Genomic DNA, 20,997 nt, shown 5'->3' on the forward strand with positions numbered 1-20,997 from the left:
CAAGCTATGGTGCACTGCCTCCCTTCTTGTGATCCTGAACAAAAAGCCTATTCATTCACTCAACAGGCATTATGAGAGACCGTAACATTTTTGAAGCCCCACGGGAAGCAGCCCGATAGTTACGTTAGCAGGTTTCCTGATGATCTGATCAGGTCAACCACTTGTTTGTGGGTGAAACCTTCTGTGCTCACACCATTGATATTTGCAAGGACATCACCTGGGAGATGCCAAGAAAAATGAGTGTTAAAACGGTTGGTTAAATAATCTTTCCTGACCCGCGAATGAAACAAAACAAGCAAGACCCAAACCTTGGCAACATAAAGGAGTTAAGGAAATTCAAAGCAACAATCACGTCCTGACCTTCACTATCAAAAAAGTTATTTTTCTTGCTATTTAAATAATTCCTACCATGAGCATAGTTCTAACTTACCAGCTTGCAGGCCAGCGCAGTGTGCTGGGCTATCCTCCTGGATTTTGCAGATCAGGGTGCACATCTCTGAGGAGCAGGTGTTCTGGTTTTGGAGCCTGTAAGTCTGTAAAATTAAAGGGATACATAATTACTATTACCAAATATAAAATGGATTACCATTACCAAAAAACTCAAAATCTGTTTGTTACAAAAATATTAAGTGGTATCAGTTACCTTAAGCAGCATAATAGATAAGTGCAAAGAACAATTTGGGAGGCTTTTCTGAATATAAACTAAATCTAAGTACCAATCTTACACTTCTCCCACACGAGCTGTAGCTGACTCCATTCATAAAAAATACATCTGGCTTAAGAAAGAAAGTAGGATAAGACTGGCTTAAGACTTTAACACTTTCAAGCCTAAGAGACCACCTGATGCTATCGTTATTGCATATTTAACAAGAAAAATTTGGTTTCTCTTTTCCCAATGGGCTGAAACAATAATGGCCAAGAGCAGAGAGAAAAATCTCTATGTGGTTCTCCCGAGCTAAAGTACTTACTACAGGAGCGTATGAAACAGTACACATCCCGCAAGGGAGATATGCCAACAATAATTATTTTAAATCAGAGTTCTGCAAATAATGACAATCTGCCCTGCATTCATTCAAAAGCACTATGATTGACTCAATTACCTTCATTCCTGAGCGCTCGGTGGTACATCCGCCCTGAATACTCATTCATTAGCCACTCGACTAAATTAGAAAAAGTTATGCTTTGCCTCTGGCCTCAATTTGGCAAAAGCAGCTTGGTTTTGTTTTTGTTTTCGATTTGTACCAAGAACACAGCACAAGTGTTTGGTGAATAGAGTGGCCCAAGGACCTATATTTTTCTTTCTCACGTATTTAAGTTATGAGGTCTCGTTGCATTTAGAATCAAAATCAGCATTCTGAGTTGAGTAAGTCTTCTAAACATCTGTTTCCTAAAATTAAACCACATTCCAGCACTGCTTCCCTGTGGAAAAATGAATGTCCGATGTTCATTCCTTTTGATTTTACAGACCTACAGGCTCCAGAACCAGCAGAACCAGAAGTCAGTCAAACTTCTAGAAACTTGACTTTGTTAACCTAAGAGATTTCTATGTACTCTGCAAGGCATTTAGAATCCCCGTATCTTAAAGATAGAGGGGACTTTTAGAGATCGTGTAATCTACTTTCCATCTATGCCAGAGATCCCTTTAACAGCTTTTCTGCCAGGGAGTCTTCTTGCCACAGCCTGGGCCCTTCCAGAGATGGAAGGGCGGTCTGGTTCATGCAGGACATGAACCAAAGCTATAACAGACCCTCCTTTGGGAAACCACTGTTGTAATGATTCTCATTAGCAGTGAGAATCTACCCTCCATGTCCAGGGAGCAAGGTGGGTACAGTGAAGGGGAAACATGTTAATTGATGTAGCTTGCACCTGTGTATATGTTTGCAACAGGTGTAAAATTTGTGGCTTAGAGAAGGAAAGGCAGAGGTCCCCAAGTTTTGGAAAGAAATTATTAGTTGGATATTTCTCTCTTTTATCCAGTCTTCTAGCTCAATCATTTCCTAGAGACACAAAAGTACATTGCCTTTCTCATGCGTGATAGCCTTCATTCTAACACTTGTCGTTTGCTGCTTTCCTACTGGAACCAGGCACATTACTAAGTACTTTATGTGTTAGTTCATTTGAAGCGCCTAAGAACCCACTAAGGTAGCACTGAAAGAACATGAACTCCGGTGTACATGAATCTAAGGTCTGTGTTCCTGCCAAATTACTACATTACTCTCTGTAGCAGCAAAAAACTAGCACCCATGGAAACCAGAGGAGGTGGACTTGTTCTCTCCCAGCATGCCCTGCACCTGGTAGACCAGGGCCCAAATACATGTTAATGATGGGGGCACAATAAGGGTACATGAGGTTCTATCTGGTCTTCAAAATGTTCCCAGAGCATGTCCCCTATTTGATGACTACTACAAATCTTATGACTACTAGAGAATAGGTTATGGCATAGAGCTGGTAATGGAAAGCATACCCATAAGGGAATTTGCAGAGGAGTGGATCGTTGCATCACTAAGATAACACAGATATGCTGCAGTCCAGAGGTGAAGCCATTAGCTCACGTGAATCCACAAAGTTTCAAGGCACTATAGCCTGCTGTCTACTAATGATAGTTTTGATTCTTGCTTCATGTAGAGTAAGTGTTTATGGTATAAGGGAGAAACATGGGGGAAGCAGTGACATGTCTACAGAAAAATGAGAAGAGATCCTCACTGGTTACATTAAGTAAGAGTAAGTGAGTAGACTTTGCTCCTGTTTTCAGTAGCAATCACTGCACATCCTTGGGGATAATCTCATTTGAAAAGAAGTGGCCACAAAAAGCATAGTGTCTCTACAACAGAATAGGGAGTGTTCCATGTGAATGAGGAACAAGAGAGAGTACTATGCTTCTAAAACCTGATGGAAGAATTAGAGATTTCACCAAATTCAAAAGTAGAAGAGTTCAGAAAGGAGAAGGTCTCTTCTTTTCTCCTAGAGGCTTCTCCCTATTCATTGCAGCTAGAGTTCCATTTTGTTTCTTTATTCATAAAACACATCTTACATAGCAGCTTCCTGTTCCTAATCTTAAAACACACTGACTTTACAACTGTGGGGCTGATATTTAGTCACCAAAGTTTTCTGAAGGCAGCACCAAAGTTAAGATATAAAAACTGATGTTCAGTATAAGGATATGGTTATGCAAAATGCCTCTAAAAGAAATGCAAAAGTGTAATGGAAAAAGAACACAGTAATATTTAAACTACTTCTCTTGCACTTAATTAGACTAGACTTCATTTGTCCTAACTCACCACCTTAGCAAATATGGCCATGAAAAGCAGACAGCAAATAAGAAATGAAATTCTTAGGCTATTAAATAGAAATCCATAAAGAAGTTAAAATTTTCCTAGAGCATGAGACAATACGCACATAGAGCCAAATGTTCTTAAGTGTTTCAAATAATAGTTAAAAAATGTTGCCATAGCCAACGCAATCTTGAGAAAGAAAAATGGAGCTGGAGGAATCAGGCTCCCTGACTTCAGACTATACTACAAAGCTACTGTAATCAAGACAATGTGGTACTGGCACAAAAATAGAAATATAGATCAATGGAACAGGATAGAAAGCCCAGAACAGGATAAACCCACACACATATGGTCACCTTATCTTTGGTAAAGGAGGCAAGAATATACAATGGAGAAAAGACAGCCCCTTCAATAAGTGGTGCTAGGAAAACTGGACAGCTACATGTCAAAGAATGAAATTAGAACACTTCTTAACACCATATGCAAAAATAAACTCAAAATGGATTAAAGACCTAAATGTAAGGCCAGACACTATAAAACTCTTAGAGGAAAACATAGGCAGAACACTCCATGACATAAATCACAGCAAGATCCTTTTTGACCCACCTCCTAGAGAAATGGAAATAAAAACAAAACTAAACAAATGGGACCTAATGAAACTTAGCTTTTGCACAGCAAAGGAAACCATAAACAAGACGAAAAGACAACCCTCAGAATGGGAGAAAATATTTGCAAATGAAGCAACTGACAAAGGATTAATCTCCAAAATATACAAGCAGCTCATGCAGCTCAATATCAAAAAACCAAACAACCCAATCCAAAAATGGGCAGAAGCCCTAAATAGACATCTCTCCAAAGAAGATATACAGATTGCCAACAAACACATGAAAGGATGCTCAACATCACTAATCATTAGAGAAATGCAAATCAAAACTACAATGAGGTACCACCTCACACTGGTCAGAATGGCCATCGTCAAAAAATCTACAAACAATAAATGCTGGAGAGGGTGTGGAGAAAAGGGAACCCTCTTGCACTGTTGGTGGGAATGTAAATTGATACAGCCACTATGGAGAACAGTATGGAGCTTCCTTAGAAAACTAAAAATAGAACTACCATATGACCCAGCAATCCCACTACTGGGCATATACCCTGAGAAAACCATAATTCCAGAAGAGTCATGTACCACAATGTTCATTGTGGCACTATTTACAATAGCCGGGACATGGAAGCAACCTAAGTGTCCATCGACAGATGAATGGATAAAGAAGATGTGGCACATATACACAATGGAATATTACTCAGCCATAAAAAGAAACGAAACTGAGTTATTTGTAGTGAGGTGGATGGACCTAGAGTCTGTCCTACAGAGTGAAGTAAGTCAGAAAGAGAAAAACAAACACCGTATGCTAACACATATATATGGAATCTAAAAAAAATGGTTCGGATGAAACTAGGGGCAGGACAGGAATAAAGACGCAGACGTAGAGAATGGACTTGAGGACATGGGGAGGGGGAAGGGTGACGAAGTGAGAGAGTGGCATGGACATATATACACTACCAAATGTAAAATAGATAGCTAGTGGGAAGCTGCCGCATAGCACAGGGAGATCAGCTTGGTGCTTTGTGACCACCTAGAGGGGTGGGATAAGGAGGGTGGGATAGGGAGGGTGGGAGGGAGACGCAAGAGGGAGGGGATATGGGGACATATGTATACATATAGCTGATTCACTTTGTTATACAGCAGAAACTAACACACCATTGTAAAGCAATTATACTCCAATAAAGATGTTAAAAAAACACATCACTAATGCAAATATATATAAAGCACATTATAAAGAGTATATCACTCTCTTATTTATGAGCTGGCTGATATCAAGAATGTCTGATCAGTCTCAAACCTACCAGAAGACTAAAGCAACTACAAACAAGAAGCAGACTATGTCTCAGGGTGGGTTTTTTATCTGCTTGAATGTTTTCTTTCCTTGATGGTACCCAACACACTGAAAAACTACCAAAAACATTGAAAGCAAGTCACAGCCTCCATCATTCTCTAAGCCCAACTTTATTCTTTCTCTGCAAATATCATGACATAACCAGTGCCACTTTCTTCATTAAAAGTCTGGAAAATCTGAAAACTGCCCACCTGAAGTTCAAACCCAAATTTTCCATTATCTTGTTTTTCCACAGTAACAAGTTTTCTGTAAAACAAACAAACAAAAAAATTTGTCATGAAGATCAAAATATAACATTTGGCACATACCTATCATTAAAAATAACTGTCAATAAAAAATAGCTGATATTTATGTAAACTGTAGTATATATGACTCTGTGTGTGTGTGATATCAACAGCCTGGAAAGCTGTGTTCCTAAATATCTTGCTGAGAAACCAAAAATAAATTAATTTCTTTACCTTTGAGACCAGGAAAAGTCACCTAAAGAACTTGATCTCGTCAGAGCAAGCTGAAAAACACAAGCACACAGTTATTGAAAGGTCCTTAAGACACATCTGCAAAATGTTCTATATCACAAAGGACTTTGTTCTTTATCACCTTCTTTGGCCCAGCTCCTGGGAAATTTGTTACGGAAAGGCCGTAATTTCCATTCTCTAGCGATAGCAAAAGAGAGCTGGGAGAGGGACCGTTCAGGCAGTCCACTTGAAAGATTAAATGAGGCTTCCATAATAATACCCCATGGCAAAAGAGTTAATGTAATGTGGCAAAGCTCCAAAGCTTCCAAAAAGAACTTCATATCTAATCTGTATTTAAAATAGCCTCTGAAAGGTTAACCACAGCAATTTATAATCACACTGAAATCCAAAGAAAAATAACACCCATGGAATGGCATATAAAACCCAAATAGTTGATAGTTTTGGGAGATGCTGATGAAATGACTGTGTTTATTGTAATAGTTCAATATGTTACTGTTTTTAGCAGGATAAAATCATCTCTAAAGAACTCACTAATACCCAGAATTACACAATTCTGTGAATTCCAGAATTCACAATTCGGGTGAAATCAGAGACTCAAAACCTCAATTCTTTCTATGATTTATTTTTGCAATAGTTTTAAAAGAGTACAGTGAGATTTCCAGCCAAGAAAGGAAAGGAACCTCAGAATGGTGTAAATGGTATAAATAACATCACCTTTACTCCTCTGCATGTTTTGGGAAAAGATCATATAAACATAAGCTTCCAGGATACAGTCTACTATTATAAACAAAGTAAAAGTTAACAAAAAGTGGCATCTTGTTTTTAAGGTAATTATAGTGAGTTTTTGTGTTTTTTGTTTTATTTATTTGCTTAGGAATTAACAAATGTTAATTAGCTCTTTCTCAAGTGTTGGTCCAGGGCTCTAAAACATAAGCTCATGCTACTAGTTAACCCATGGTGTTTATTTAACTGGCAACCTATTATGCTTCTCATATGTCAATGACTACAGGAAATATCAGGAGATCAATGCAGGAGTCCAAACAAATAAAAGTAAAATAGAGGATGAAAGCCAGGAGAAAAACAGGTAGAAGAAATTAATGCACAAATTAAATCTTCATTAAGGCATTTGTTAGTGGAGAAGCTTACATCACTGTAAGGAATTTGAATTACCAAGTACAAAATGCCAGCATTCTCACAAATTTTCTGCAATGGCTCAGTGTTCAGAATTTGGCCACTGGTCAGTAATGTTAACGTAATGAAGACCTGATCTCTTCCTAACAATTTGATGTAAATTAATTATATTTTCCTCTCTTGTCAGTTTTGGACTTCAAATCATTTATATCATCTTGAAGACTGCAATAGGAAGGCTCCGAACCAAAAAAAAAAAAAAAACTTCTCTATATTTGCTAAAAAGTATCTATTTTCAATTTATAAGGACAAACTGTGGAAGACCTACAACAGTTTGTATGGTTTGTTTCAGCCTGATTTTGTCCTGATAAGTACCATTAACAAGGGTGGGGACCATTCAGCTATGCAGTAGGCTGCCTTCTTTTGGAAGAGAGCAGTAAATTTGATATGCCCAAGCATTCTCAACCTCTCTGTTATACTGTACTCACATTTCCTTAATCTACTTTCATTATTTCCATTTGCTTGGCTTTGATCCTTATTTCAGATTGTAAAGCACTTAGGTAGGTCATACCTAATCATGTTATCTGTAAATCATAACTAGGGTTTATATTTAAAATTATTACTCTTGCTGTCAATATTCATCAGATAATGCACATATTCATTCATGTGGAGGCATAGATGTGTATTTATGTGAAGGGCAGATTGGATTAAATACCTCACTTCTGTTCAGAATTCCCCGTATCCTTTGGGCCTCTTGGGGAATGTATTTGTTTTACTTTCTACCCCAGCGCCCATCACAGGGCCTGGAGTCGAGTGGAACCGTAAAAACAGCTAAACAGACAAACAGAAGTAAACTACTAGACTACAATACGAGCAAGTAAGAGGTGGTAGGAGATCTAAAGTAAAAGAGTCTTCAACTCTGTCCTTCATTAAATTAAATATCCATAGGAAAAGCTCAAGGGTAGACATTTAAAAATATGAAGTAAAATTTAAAATGAAAGAAAACAAACAATGATAAAAACCAAACACCTGAATCGCAAAACAGCAAGAACCATAGAAAAAGGACTAATAGAACACAAAGTAAGTCAGTAATGCCTTAATACACAACTGCTAAATGAATGAATGGTGGCAAAAATTAATGAATCCTTACAATTTTGAGCCTTCCTTCACCAATTTTAAATACCCTTTTGCTAAGCAAATAATCATAGCATTGCTGGGAACTTCCAGATTTCATCTCTTCCACCGTTAACCTGCCTTCTAAATCAAAAATTATTCTAGATAGATTCAAATATAAAATTGTTTAAGTCCACATGACAAATCCCAGACTTCTATAGAGAAGGAAATTTCCCCACCTCTCTCGGTCTAACCTTTCTATCTAGCTAATCGACTAGATTAATATGGAAATATCTGCCTAGCACAAGGTGAGATGCAGAGCAGATACTCAATTCTTGTGGACTGACTGATCCGGGTCATCAGTGACACAAAGGAAAAACTCAGACTAAATCAAATTATGAATTAGTTTCCACTCTGGATCAGCAATGAGCCTGTCATAGGCACCTAACGTTTAAATAAAAAACAATTTAAATAAATTAAGCACCATCAAATTCTCTGACACGTTCCACATCTTGACACAATGCTTACTTGGTTTTGATCTGGGCTGTCAGACTCAGGCGATGTGGAAAGGAATGTTCTCAGGGTTCAACCAACTATCTGCCTAAGTGACAAGAAGTACGTCTGAGGTCTTACCAAAGGTCTTACACTTTAGAAAAAGTTTTCCCTGCAGCCCTTTCCCTGGAGTGAGCAGCCCTCTTCTAGAATCTGACCAGTGGAGTCTCTGCTCCCTTGACTGCCCTCCCAGCCTGAGCTTTTTCTTAGGGCTGTGGGGATGACACCAAAACTCATGAATGAGGAACTGGTGTGCAATGAACAGCATACGCTGGCAACAGCTGTCTTTTATTACACATTATCTAATATGAGAAATCTAGGTTTAGCAGTTTTTGGCAGGGCTGCAAACTACACATTCAATTACATCTGCTGAGTAGACAAAGCTCCTTAACCCCTTGCTAGCCTCTAAAATAAAGATGCCTGGGGTAGGGCTGAGGATCCGTCTCTTTTGTTTTTAGTCAGATGACTTAAAAGATTAGACATCAATGTTAAAAATGTAATTTTTGCTGCTATGCAATGATTCACAATGTCCCTCTTTAGTGGGAAACCAAGACCAAAGACTTCAGCTGTCAGTTTGCAAAAACTAGGAATAATCTGCCGCATAGCCAGACAGACAGCCCTGAAGAGGAGCTTGTAGTTCCATACTGTAGCCACTTCTGCTGCTAAGTAACAGCCTGTTACTTCCTGCCCCCACTGTGTACTCATTTCCTGAAACTGTTGCGGGTCGGGGAGGGGAGGATACCTATTCACAGATGAGGTATTTTTGTCTTTGTTGTTTGTTTCAAAAGTCCCAAAATTATGTGCTCTGCTCCCTTTCCAGTCCCCTGCCTCATTCTCCCCAATTCTTCCATGAACACAGCTTTTTTTTTTTTTCCTTTTTAAGTCAGGAGCCTTAGGATAGCAGGGCTCCACAGAAATATTCTAAGATTAGCAAAATAATAGAGCTGAACTCAAGTTTTTAACTTTAAGTGCCCTTAAGGAACCCAAATAGAATGTTGCGGCTTCTCGGGAAAGTCTCATTGTGGGCCCATGAACCTCTTTTTCAAGAAAATATTTTTGGATATTGTCTCTAAGCATACCACAGTATGGATTAGAGAATACTTTTCCACTTCTTTTGTAGTGAAATTAACAGTTTTCTACTAAAAGTATTCATTAAATGATCAAAATATCTTGCCGTCAGGAACACTTGGGAGTTTTGGTAACGGATGGGTGTGTAGCCAGAAATAATGTAAAAGCTCCTGAAGGGCAGAACCCATCCCAGAAATACATGCATTACCGGGTTTAGCACAATATTCTGTACCTGAACTTATAAGTGAAAGAAGTTGTCTATTTAGTAATAATTCGATAACCAAAAGAAAACCAGGCAAAGAGAGTCTGTCTATGGTCCCACTAATGCACATTCAGGCTTCTCCTCTGTTTGTCAGGTTTTCACTATAGCATTCAGTGAAAACTACTTTCCAACGACAACCTACTACCCTTGGGAGAGTGGGTGTAAGGTCCAATGGCTACTCCTTTAGCATTGCCACATTCATCAAGATGACATTACTTCGTCCTGTCTCCTTCCTACAGCGTTTTCCACTGTAGAGATTTTTTTTTCTAAAACCATGTTCAGAAGTAGGAGCCATACTGAGAGTGTGTCACCTCCTAAAAATAAAGGTATTGAGATCATATAAACACACAGAAATCTGTTTTTAAATAATGTTGAGTATAAACACCCTGGCTAACCAGATAGGGCTTTGCAGAAAGCAAAGCCAATGATAACAAGAAGTATGAATTGTTGACGTCAGCCCTGAAAGGGTTGAAAATAACAGTGGGCAGAGAAACACCGGCTTGTGGGATTGCCTCACAGGGATCTTGTTGCCTGCAGTTCAGTCAGTGCCAAATAGGTGATTATTCTCTAAAAAACCAGTTAAGGGAAATGAACATCCATTCGGAAAATTCTGAACTGTTGGGATAAACTTGCATCAAGCCTCGCTGATGATAATTGTACAGAATCAGAAGTATCGTATACAAGATGTTTTGTTTTGTCTTTTTTTTTTCTTAAGTAAAACTCACAACAGTAAGAAAAAGCTGTTTGAATAGGAAAAGTCTTACCATGGGAAAGAATATGAGAAAAGGGAAAAGAGAAGAACTAAAAAAGATGAGAACATATGAATAAAATAACTGGTGTGGAAATGTGTGTGTACGTGTAGATATTATACAGATTATACACAAACACACACACACACACACTCATGTACATCTCATATGCCTACATCCCTCTCATTATCTTCTGCCAATAGCCTTCTACTGATTCCTCTTTTTAGTTCATGCTACCTTCACTCAGACTTAAAACCAGATGTGTCTCCTCCTTCTTCACTGCCTTCACAGCCAAGCCTTTGAGTCTCTTCTCCATTCCTTTGAATCTTCTTTCTCCAACTACAAAAGTTGCTCCCTCACTGCCAGTCTCTACCCACTTACCGACAAGCACGTTTCCCGACTAAGGTTCCTAAAACCTTCTACTCAATCATGCTCAGTTGTTTCCCTGTGCTGGTCGAATTACTACTTCCTCAGGGGAAGTGTCCAAGTGTTGTGTAAAGCAGCCCAGCTCTGAGGTCTCCCCTCCCCTCCCACACAGACTCTCATCAGGTCCACCTAACACAATAATGTGTTGTTACTTAAACTGCCCTAAGAGCCCCAAGATCTGTGCTGTGGCATTTTAATTATTCCTTTGCTCTAGAATACCCTTCAGTATCTGGAATATCTATCCTTCAAGGTTGTATTCAAAGACATGTACTTGGATTAGAGCAGGTATGTTATTTTACGTTGTATAATGCCTATTGGTTCTGCCTACTCAATTGTAAACCCTATAAGGCCAGGAAAAAGTGTCCTTCCCATCTTTGTACACCCTACACTGCTGTACATATGAAAAGTGAATAGAGATTTTGGTACTTCCCACAGTTGCTTTAGTTTCAGACAGTAAATTGATAGGAATATTCATTATTATGTTAAACAGTGTCATAAAGGCACTTTTGGATTGAAAAGGATCAATCATCCAAACCATGACAAATTATTCCCTTATCCTTATTGTGAAAAATACCAAGGAATCAGCTATGTACATCACTGAAAAAAGATCACAACTCTCCCACTATGCTGTAAATCTCTAATCCTGAAATTAGAAGGCTTAAGAGGAACATATGATGTGCATACAAGATTTAAGGGCAAAAATTCATGCTTTAAAGCAATTCTTAATATTTTCTGTATTCAGATATGTACGTGGGGCATTATAGCAAGTTATTTAACCAAAATCTGAAGAGATTTGGTTTAAATTTTTTTTACTAGCTGGAAATTGAAAAATGAAAAAAAAACTCACAATAAATCCAGTTGTACATGGATTTTTTCCAAATGAGTTTTCCTCTCTAGGGAAATACTTTTCAATAAAAATTAAAATAATAGCATATTTATTGAGCACATACTACATGTCAGTCACTCTGTTAAGCCCTGTACATTTCCTCACTTAAGCCGCAGAAGAGCTCCACTGGATGGTTCTATTATTATCTTCATTTTAGAAGAAACAAAACTGAATCTTAGAGAAGAAAGTGACTCTACTCAAGATTCCACAGCTAGTAAGTGGTGGCTCTTGCACTCATTTATCCCGTTAAGAGTCTTAATTCCCAATAGTGTGAGGTATGTGCCAGTGCCCCAGAACTGAAGATAATTTAGTCAATAAAATTTGCCCTAAAAAAAGTATTCTCATTGGATTATGAACTGAAATGACTATCAAGGACTGGGAGAGAGGCTGGGAGGGAAGGAATCAATGGGAGACATTGGAAAAAGGAAAAAGGAACAATAACTCTCAAACTGGTTGTGTCTACATACACCTTCTTCAGGTTGATGTGCTCAATGATTTTTATTTTACCTGAACACCTCTTCCAGTGAGAAAAACAATCTTCTTTTAACTTTTGCCTTAAAAATGTTGTCTTATAGTCTTAAATCTTAAATTAAGATTTAAGGATTAGTGCAGGAGCTCTCTGGGCTCCTCACCTCCTTCCTCACCCATAGTCTGAGCCACTAATTCCAAAGCAGCTAAAATAACATTTTTAATATGCAGTCAGACAAACATATCACTCTGCTCTCAGGAGAACATGAACACTCTAAAAGGTACAAAATAGCAATCATACCTGCTTTCTTCCCCGAGGCAAAGTAGCCACAGTATCTGCCAGCATTTGAAGCCTTCTATTATCATCCATGGGAAAGCTGCCTGTGAGTGTGGGGTAAGAGCTATACGCTGGACCAGCGCAGTACTCCACGAAATTGCCATTGCTGCTCTGTTGCATGAGCCTTTGTAAAGACATTGTGAATAAAGATTACTCCAGCTAGCACATGGTTGAGTGGCCTTGCAGGCTGGGGGAAGCTAAAAGTATAACCCTCTGACAAGTAATCAAAAGTAGCAAAGCAGAAAGAGCCCATGTGACTTCTGTGGTTTGAGGTACTTGCTACACAAACCCTATCTTGCAGTTCACTCCCATTTCTCAGTGCTCTTTTCTTTAAGCCCCTGAGAAAACCTAAAGCTAGTTTATACCATTAAAATAAGTCGACTTGTTTTTTTTTCTCCTTCAAACAGCCAGAACTCTTATGCTTTCATGTTCTATGGCAAGTTGTGTTCAAAACACCATCTGCCTTCTTTTTTCAAAGGAAAAAGAAAAACTTCCCCAAATTCTGTCATTTGTTTGCCATCCACTAGCCTACTTAATATGGTCAGTACAATGTAAAAGTCAGGACGTGCGGACATTGAGTTCTTGTGAATTTAAGCAAGACTTACAGGATCCAGTCATAAGGTCCTCTCACGAAGTCCTTGGAATGTACTTTCCCCAAAGTACATCTTAGCTCATTAATGGTCATCAAAAAGACATTATATCTGCCATGTGGTCTGTGACCATTCAGCATTCTTCTGGTTGCCCTTCCACTACTTTGTCCTCACTAAAATTATCCATCACCTTTACAAAGAACAATGGGAGGGGAAGACCAGCCCATTTAGAGCACAAAGTTGGCCATATCTTAGACAGGACTTTGTCACAGCATCAGCAAGTGGTCCCAGGGGAGGAATGAGGAGGGCATGAAAGTAATAGGCAGACCAAGGTGGCACAAGAATGTTGCCAGTTGGTCCCTGCCTATGCATATGGGCCAAGGGTACCATCATGAATTACTCAAGATCACAGATGCTTTTATGGGCTGGGGGGTGGGGGGATTGGGGACATGCAGTTTTAAGAGACTTGATTTTAGAGAAGGAGCAGTGTATATAAGTAGAAGGAAGATTCAAAACAAAAATCAAAATGAGAAGTTTTGCATAGTATAAAAATTCAATTGTCATTTTCAAAATCATTTGGAAAGTCAATAATAGAATTTTAGAGACAGAAAGTCTTTGAACTAAAATGGAAGTCAATGTGAATTCAGCTCAAGCAGAACCTGCCAAATGTAAATTGTAAAATCTTCTGAGTTAACAGTGCTTCAAGAGATGGAGCCACCTCAGAAATTTTTAAAACCCTATCACAGCATGACTCATTACCATTGGAATTGGATAATGACATGAACAAAATGATGTCTCCAAAGACATAAAAAGATCTAAATCAGGGATTACAAACACATATGCCGTCTGGGTTCAGGTAGGTAAAATAATATAACATATATGTGTAAAACAAAAGGGAGTGCTAGAGACTTTGGCAACTAAAAATATGGTCAGTTATAAAGACATTTATGTAATGTGTGTGTGTGTGTGTGTGTGTGTGTGTGAGAGAGAGAGAGAGAGAGAGACAGAGAGACAGAGAGAGAGAGATTGATTTTAAAAACATCTCCAGGCTGCTATAAGGTACGTGACTTAAATCAACACTGTTACTTGAGGACAGCAGTCTACCTGTCCTCTGGGAATTTTATAAAACTGGGGAAATATTTTAATATTTCAAAATACCAAATGGAAATTACATATTTGCCTAATATAAGGCCACTAGGCCAACCAACAACCAAGTTTTACAGATGGATGCTAAAATTGTATCAATTTAGTTGTGTGATACTAATCTTAAGCTAATATAAATTATAGAAATCTATTATTAAATTAAGAAATTGGAAAATAAATTTTTTTTTTACTTAATTTATGAAATGTGTTTAACAAGTAGAATATTTCAAATCATGAGATCCATGGCTGTAAAATTGCGGTCAAAGGCACGTTTGATATTCAGCCAGTACATACTGGTATGGTCACACTTGTTAATTACATATTTATGACTTGGTCTATTTTGATTGGTCAGTTCCCTGTTCTGATTGTCAGGACCTGTGTCATACTAGTTATTAAATATTTTTAATAATATCCCTGATCAAAAGTATCCTTTGTGACAAAATGTGGGGAAAAACTAATCTTTCCATACAAATGTGACTTCAACCCTCAAACCTTGATTTACAAAGGTGTTCTACTATTTACAACTTCTCTTTTCTATAGAATTTACCTTAAGACAAATATAATAGCCTGAAGCTGTCTTCCCCTTCATCATCCCCTTTATTTTATAATAAAATGAAGCCAGATCAAGCTATCTACCTACTCAAATGATTTCAGGAGCCTGAAGCTGTCTTCCCCTTCATCATCGCCTTTATTTTATAATAAAATGAAACCAGATCAAGCTACCTACCTGCTCAAAAGATTTCAGGAGTCCCTCATTGTCCATAAAATAAAATTAAAAGTAAAATTAAATTAAAGAATTTCAAGTTCTTACCTAACTTCATCTCTGAAATGTCATATCCCTTTTTTTAGAGACATCAATGGTTTAATGGATGGGGGATCTTACACGTCTGAAGCAAGGTCCTGGAGCAATACCCCACTGTGTGCTGCAGACGGAGGGCAGGATGTGGTATCTGCCTTCGCTCTCATATCACTTTTTTCAGATCATTCTTTTAAGACTTAATATTTTATTGTTAGATTATAGTTAATTGTACACAAGTTTGTTTCTACACTGTCTAATTTCCTCTAATTACCTTGAGCACAAGGCCCATCTCTTATCTTTAAATTTACACTCATGTCCTATATCTATAGGTGTTCAGTAAATGTTTGTTAAGAAAAAGAAAAGGGTAGAGCAGTAGATATTTAACAAAATGAATTCAACAATATTGTTCTAAAACATCAAAGAAGAAAAACTGAACTGGCAGAAAATTTTTGTGCTATGAACCCATATTCCAAAGTGCTATAGTCTTCTATAAGAGTGATCTGAAAGATGTGGACAGAATCTTTTACAGTAGTCAAAGTAGTCAAAAAATCATGAGATCAGATACAGGTTATTTTATCAGTGCTATACCAAAATTTCAAGATAAATATAAATTTTATATTAATTGTCCCAGAGCATAAAACAAGATGCATTCTCTAAAGCTAATTAATCTGATCCTAAACTATATATAGAGGGAAAAAAGGAAGGAAGGAAGGAGTGAAGGAAGGAAGGAAGGAAAGAAAGGAGGGAAGAAATTAAGCTAATTAAGCTAATCTCACTTATTAATTCTGATACAATTAAAATATCAAATTGAGTCCAATAGTGTATTAAAAATAATACCTCTCAACGAAGTAGGATGTACCCCAGGAATACAAGGATACTTCAACTTTAGGATATAAAATACTAACAGAAGTCACTAAATCTCTGGATGAAAGAAGAAATTCAATGCAATAGACACCGACACTAGCGTGATTCATCTTTGCTTTGAAAAATCCTAAATAAACGAGGAATAGAAGGAAAACTTTCTTAACATAATGAAAGGTATCTACCAGAAACACCCATAAAATATCATCTTCAATGTTGAAATGTGTTTCCATTACAGTGAGAAGGAAAGCAGAGATGACAATAGCCCTCACCACTGATCACTGTTGTTCATATCACAGATAGGAGGTATAGAATTTGTAAAGAAAGAGAGAAAACTATAAGGTTTGTTGGTGATATGGTTGCATAACTAGAATATCCAAGACAATCCACTGAAGAACAGACTTAATAAGATAGTTTTCCTAGATGTAAGATTCAAAGGGTAACATATAAAAAGAAATAAATTTCTCATACAGCAGCAGTGGATGATATGAACTGGTAATATCGGAGGAAAGAAACACTATCAAAATAGCCAAAAATTCATAAAACAGGAATGAACTTAGCAAGCATTTTTAAGATTTTATGAAGAACATTATAAAGTCCAGAGTAAGGGAAAAAATACCATGTTCCCATATGAGAAGAGTCCTTCTTGTAAAGATGTCTATTGTCCCCAAACTTTCTAAAATATTCAATGTACTGAATTCAAAATCCACACAGGTTTTGTTTGTTTGCTTGCTTGTTTATAAAACTTGACATACATTCTTACACTCATCTGAAAGAGAAAGTGCACAAGACGAGCTAAGAAAAATTTGAAAATAATAATGGTAGGGGATAGAGGTAAGGATGAGCATTGAGAAAATTACCCTACTTGGGTATCAGAAAATATTACAAGAGTTAGGACTGTACGGTCAAATAGAATAGGTCAATGAAAAGAATACTGACAAATCAAATATTGTCAATGAATAGAGAATCCCAAAACATATCCATGCATATTCAGAAATTTACTATATCATTAACTTATTTTAGTTCATTAGGAAAAGAATAACCCCTTCAATAAATGGGTTGGTACCCGTGTGGAAACAATTAAGTTATTGTCTTTTATTACATTATAATAATAAATTCCAGATGGCTTAAGGAGTTAAGTATAAAAATAATTTTAAGTATTCAAAATAATAGCAAAAATATAGAGTATTTTAGTAAGATTAGATTGGGAATGGTTTTCCTAACAATACAGAAAAGTCCAGAGAGCATTAGTAACATAAATATTAAAAACTTCCATTCAAAAAAAAAAAAAAAACTTCCGTTCAATGGAAGCTATAATATACATAGGTTAAAGCTAAATGACAACAAGAAATTATTTGTGATACATAATTGATTAAAGGCCATAATACATAAGGAATACTTTATTCTTTGAAGAAAAGTATTTTTAGATGATTAAAGGCTCTGAACAGATAATTTACAGAGAAAGCTCAAATCATCAATATACTTATTACAGGATGTTCAAACTTACTAGTAATCAGGAAAGTAAAACTTGAAACAATAGTTTGATTGGCAACTAACTGTTGCCCACCAAAAAATGAACAAAAAATAAAAATTGGTGATATCCAGTACTGGTGAAGTTACAAGTAAATGGGCTTTTAGCACTTTGTAGGAATATAAATCAATAAAACTTTATTAGTGGGGTAATTTGACAGTATTGAAATTCAAAAATGCATTCCAGGAATTCTACTTTTAAGAATTTATCTGACAGAAGTACTCTTACATGTGCAGAAAACAAGTATGTTTCTTGTGACATTGTTTGAAATTGTGAAAAATTGAAGTTTTAAATGTATATCAGTTGAGAAGTAGCTACATAACTTATGATAATTTAATTCAATGGAATGCTCGGCACCCACTGGAAAGTATAAAATAAACAATTACGCGCATGAAGATTTTTAAGACAAAGTAGGGGAAAAGATAGAACAATGTGCACGATATGCTCCCATTTATTCTTTTTTCTTAAAGAAAGAGAATGTATCTATATGTACAGTGACACATACAGACATAAAAAAGACTACATAATATGGATGGTTCCCCACATAAGATGGTCTGACTTAGGATTTTTCAAATTTACCTTGGTGTGAAAGTGGCATTCAGTAGAAACCATACTTTGAATTATGAATTTTGATCTTTTTTCAGGCTAGCAACATGGGGGATGATACTCATGATGCTGGGCAGGGCAGCGAGCCACCGCTCCCAGTCAACCACCTGATCACGAGGATAAACAAACGATACACTTTACAACCATTCTGTTTTTCAGTACAGTATTCAATAAATTACATGAGATATTCAGCACTTTATTATAAAATAGACTTTGTGTTAAATGATTTTGTCCAACTATAGGCTAATGTAACTGTTCTGAGCACATTTAAGGTAGGCTGGGCTCAGCTATGATGTCCGGTAGGCTAGATGTATCAAATGCATTTTCAACTTACAATATTTTCAGTCTATCTGGACCTAACCCCATTGTAAGTCGAGGAACATCTGTATATACTAATCTGTTAACAGTGGTTACCTCTGGAGAACGAGTTGAGGGAGAAAGTGGGAAGGGTTGTGAAGGAAGACTTTCAAATTTTGTTCTATTATATGTATGGTTTGAACCTTTTTTAATAAGTATGCATTCTTATATTAGTTGATCAACTTTTAAAATATTAATAACTCACAGAGAATTTTTAAAAGCCAATCACATTTTGCTGATAATACCTTATGATTTTCTAGGTCTTCATACCATTTATGCTTACTGATAAGAATTATTGGTCTATCTACTGAATGTTTGCCATTTGTTTATAGGCTAAAATTTTATTTTGCTTAATGGGATTTTTTAGGTAATTCTTTCATATTTCTTTATCATTTTCTTCCAACCAAGCAAAATTCCTCCTCAAAAAGGACTGCTGAAGTCTCCACGAAATAGTACAGTAAAGGAGGGTAATGCAATCACGCCGCTAATTCTTATGGAAGCAAAGGGCATTGGTTTGTCCTATTGAAATCCACGGTTCTCAAATGGCAGTTATCAACTGCCTAAGAGTTCTCATTAGTCATTATTACCTCCACCCTTTCCCACTGCATACACACAGTTCCATTTCAAAATCTAAATCTTTTATCAAAATTCAGGGTAAACAGGTGACAGTGTTCCTTCCTCTTCCTTTAACTAACACCCTGCGTCATACTCAGGGTTCAGCTTTTACATAACTTGCTCAATGGGAGTGGGCAGAGCCACGCCACAGAACTGAGAAGGGCTTTAGTGTTTAGAAAGTAGCTTCTTAGAAAGCAAGAAACCTGTTTGGGACTGGAATTTTGTGTAATACCTAGAACAACAAAATACTTACTTGAGATGTACGTAAATTCCCCCTGGCCTTTGAATAAAATCCAAACTTTTTAGCCTGTCATTTAAGGTCATGTATGTTCTTGTAGATCCTATGGCGTCATATCAGACCACATCCTGGTCACACTGGCCTTCCTTCTAACCCTCCAACAGAAGCAGTTTCTCCTCAGGGCTTTTGTACTCTTTCATCACTCTTCCTTCTGCACGAATCACTGCTCTCCCCACCAGTCTTCATTTGTCTTGTTTTCTCTCTCTCTTTCTCAGCCTCTCTCTTCAAATCTCAGCTCAAATGCTATCTACTAGAGAGGCCCCAAATATTCCTAACTGAATGGATAAAGGTGTTAAACAGGCTGCATCCAAATGGGGCTGCTCCAAAGAGAGCTTTCACCTTGGAGTTCTCTAAGTAGACACCCCTCCAATCTGCTCACCCCCCAGAGCTGCCTGGATTGGCCCTGCCACCTGTTGGAGACTTGCCTTTGACAATAGCAAGAGAATCAGCAGAGAAGGGCCAGCAGGAAGCAGCTTAATGGAATGCTCCTCACCTTCCCCATTTTTGTTTTCAGAGTCTAGAAAGGTGGCAGGGGCGGGTAGTGGGAAATGTGTGTGCACCAGAAGGAAGTACAGAAGAGCAATAAGGTAACTTCTTAGAACATCAGAATCCCCTACTTTCTTTCTATCCCTGTCTAATTACAATTTCAGAAAACGATATGCAATCTCAATTTCTTTGATATTCAAATGTAACACAGGGAAGAAGAGTATAGTAGTCATTTCTATGTATAACGTAACACAGAGACTAACAGTGGGCATCAGTAAATATTTCTTAACTTTACTGAGTTAAAATAATAAAGCCAAACAAATATAGCACAAGGTAGTAAGTACAGGAGATAAACCACTAACAATACCTCTTTCTTTGGTAATCACAGTGTTTGTTAGAATAGAATCAACTATATATAGAACTGAAACTATATATATATTCTGGAAGTCATCAGAAGATACCAGCTGAACTTACAGAATGTTAGACTGGAGGGAACCTCAGAGCCATCTCATCGAACTCCCTTAATTCTCAGATTAAAAAAATAACGCCTAGAAAATGTAAGTCTTGCCAAAGAGACACAGTAATTTAATGGCAGAACTATGGCTGGACTACTTGGTCTCCTTCAACTCAATTCTACAAATATTTATTGAGAATATAGTCATAGTAACAGCTAGGCAATGTGCTAAAGAGTTTAATCCCATAAAACAATGAGAATAGTATTATATTTCTCATTCTTTTCCAGATGAGGGTCCTGAGGCTAAACCACCTGCCTAACATTACACAGCTGATACCTAGGAGAGCTGGGATTAGAATCCACCTCATCCACTTCCAACGACAAGGTTAACCACTATGCAAAACTGCCTTCCCCAGAGTGTGCTAACACTGTACGGATGAGCCAGGTACGACCCCTGCCCTCATGGAGATCAGAATCTGGTAGGAAAGATAGAGAAAAAAATGTCTCAGTGTGATAGCAATTAAAACAGTGATTCTGACAACCACTCTGAATTTACCAAAGAACA

At 37.3% G+C, this 20,997-nt stretch overlaps 1 protein-coding gene across 4 annotated transcripts in view; it reads right to left on the reverse strand.

The window, feature by feature from the left end:
• The window catches only part of CYTIP (cytohesin 1 interacting protein), a 64,191-nt gene that overhangs the window by 13,927 nt on the left and 29,267 nt on the right, over nucleotides 1–20,997 (reverse strand). For 3 of the 4 annotated variants that reach the window (XM_061200399.1, XM_061200408.1, XM_061200416.1), the window contains 4 exons: nucleotides 5,686–5,735; nucleotides 5,419–5,473; nucleotides 431–533; nucleotides 124–217 (listed from right to left, as the gene is read on the reverse strand). In XM_061200399.1, coding sequence (XP_061056382.1) covers nucleotides 124–217; nucleotides 431–533; nucleotides 5,419–5,473; nucleotides 5,686–5,735 — 302 coding nt within the window. Of the gene's footprint in view, nucleotides 1–123; nucleotides 218–430; nucleotides 534–5,418; nucleotides 5,474–5,685; nucleotides 5,736–12,656; nucleotides 12,871–20,997 lie in introns of those variants that run through there. The other variant, XM_061200427.1, reaches the window with a different exon arrangement.

Source organism: Eubalaena glacialis, chromosome 1, assembly GCF_028564815.1.
Source record: "Eubalaena glacialis isolate mEubGla1 chromosome 1, mEubGla1.1.hap2.+ XY, whole genome shotgun sequence".
NCBI lineage: Eukaryota > Metazoa > Chordata > Mammalia > Artiodactyla > Balaenidae > Eubalaena > Eubalaena glacialis.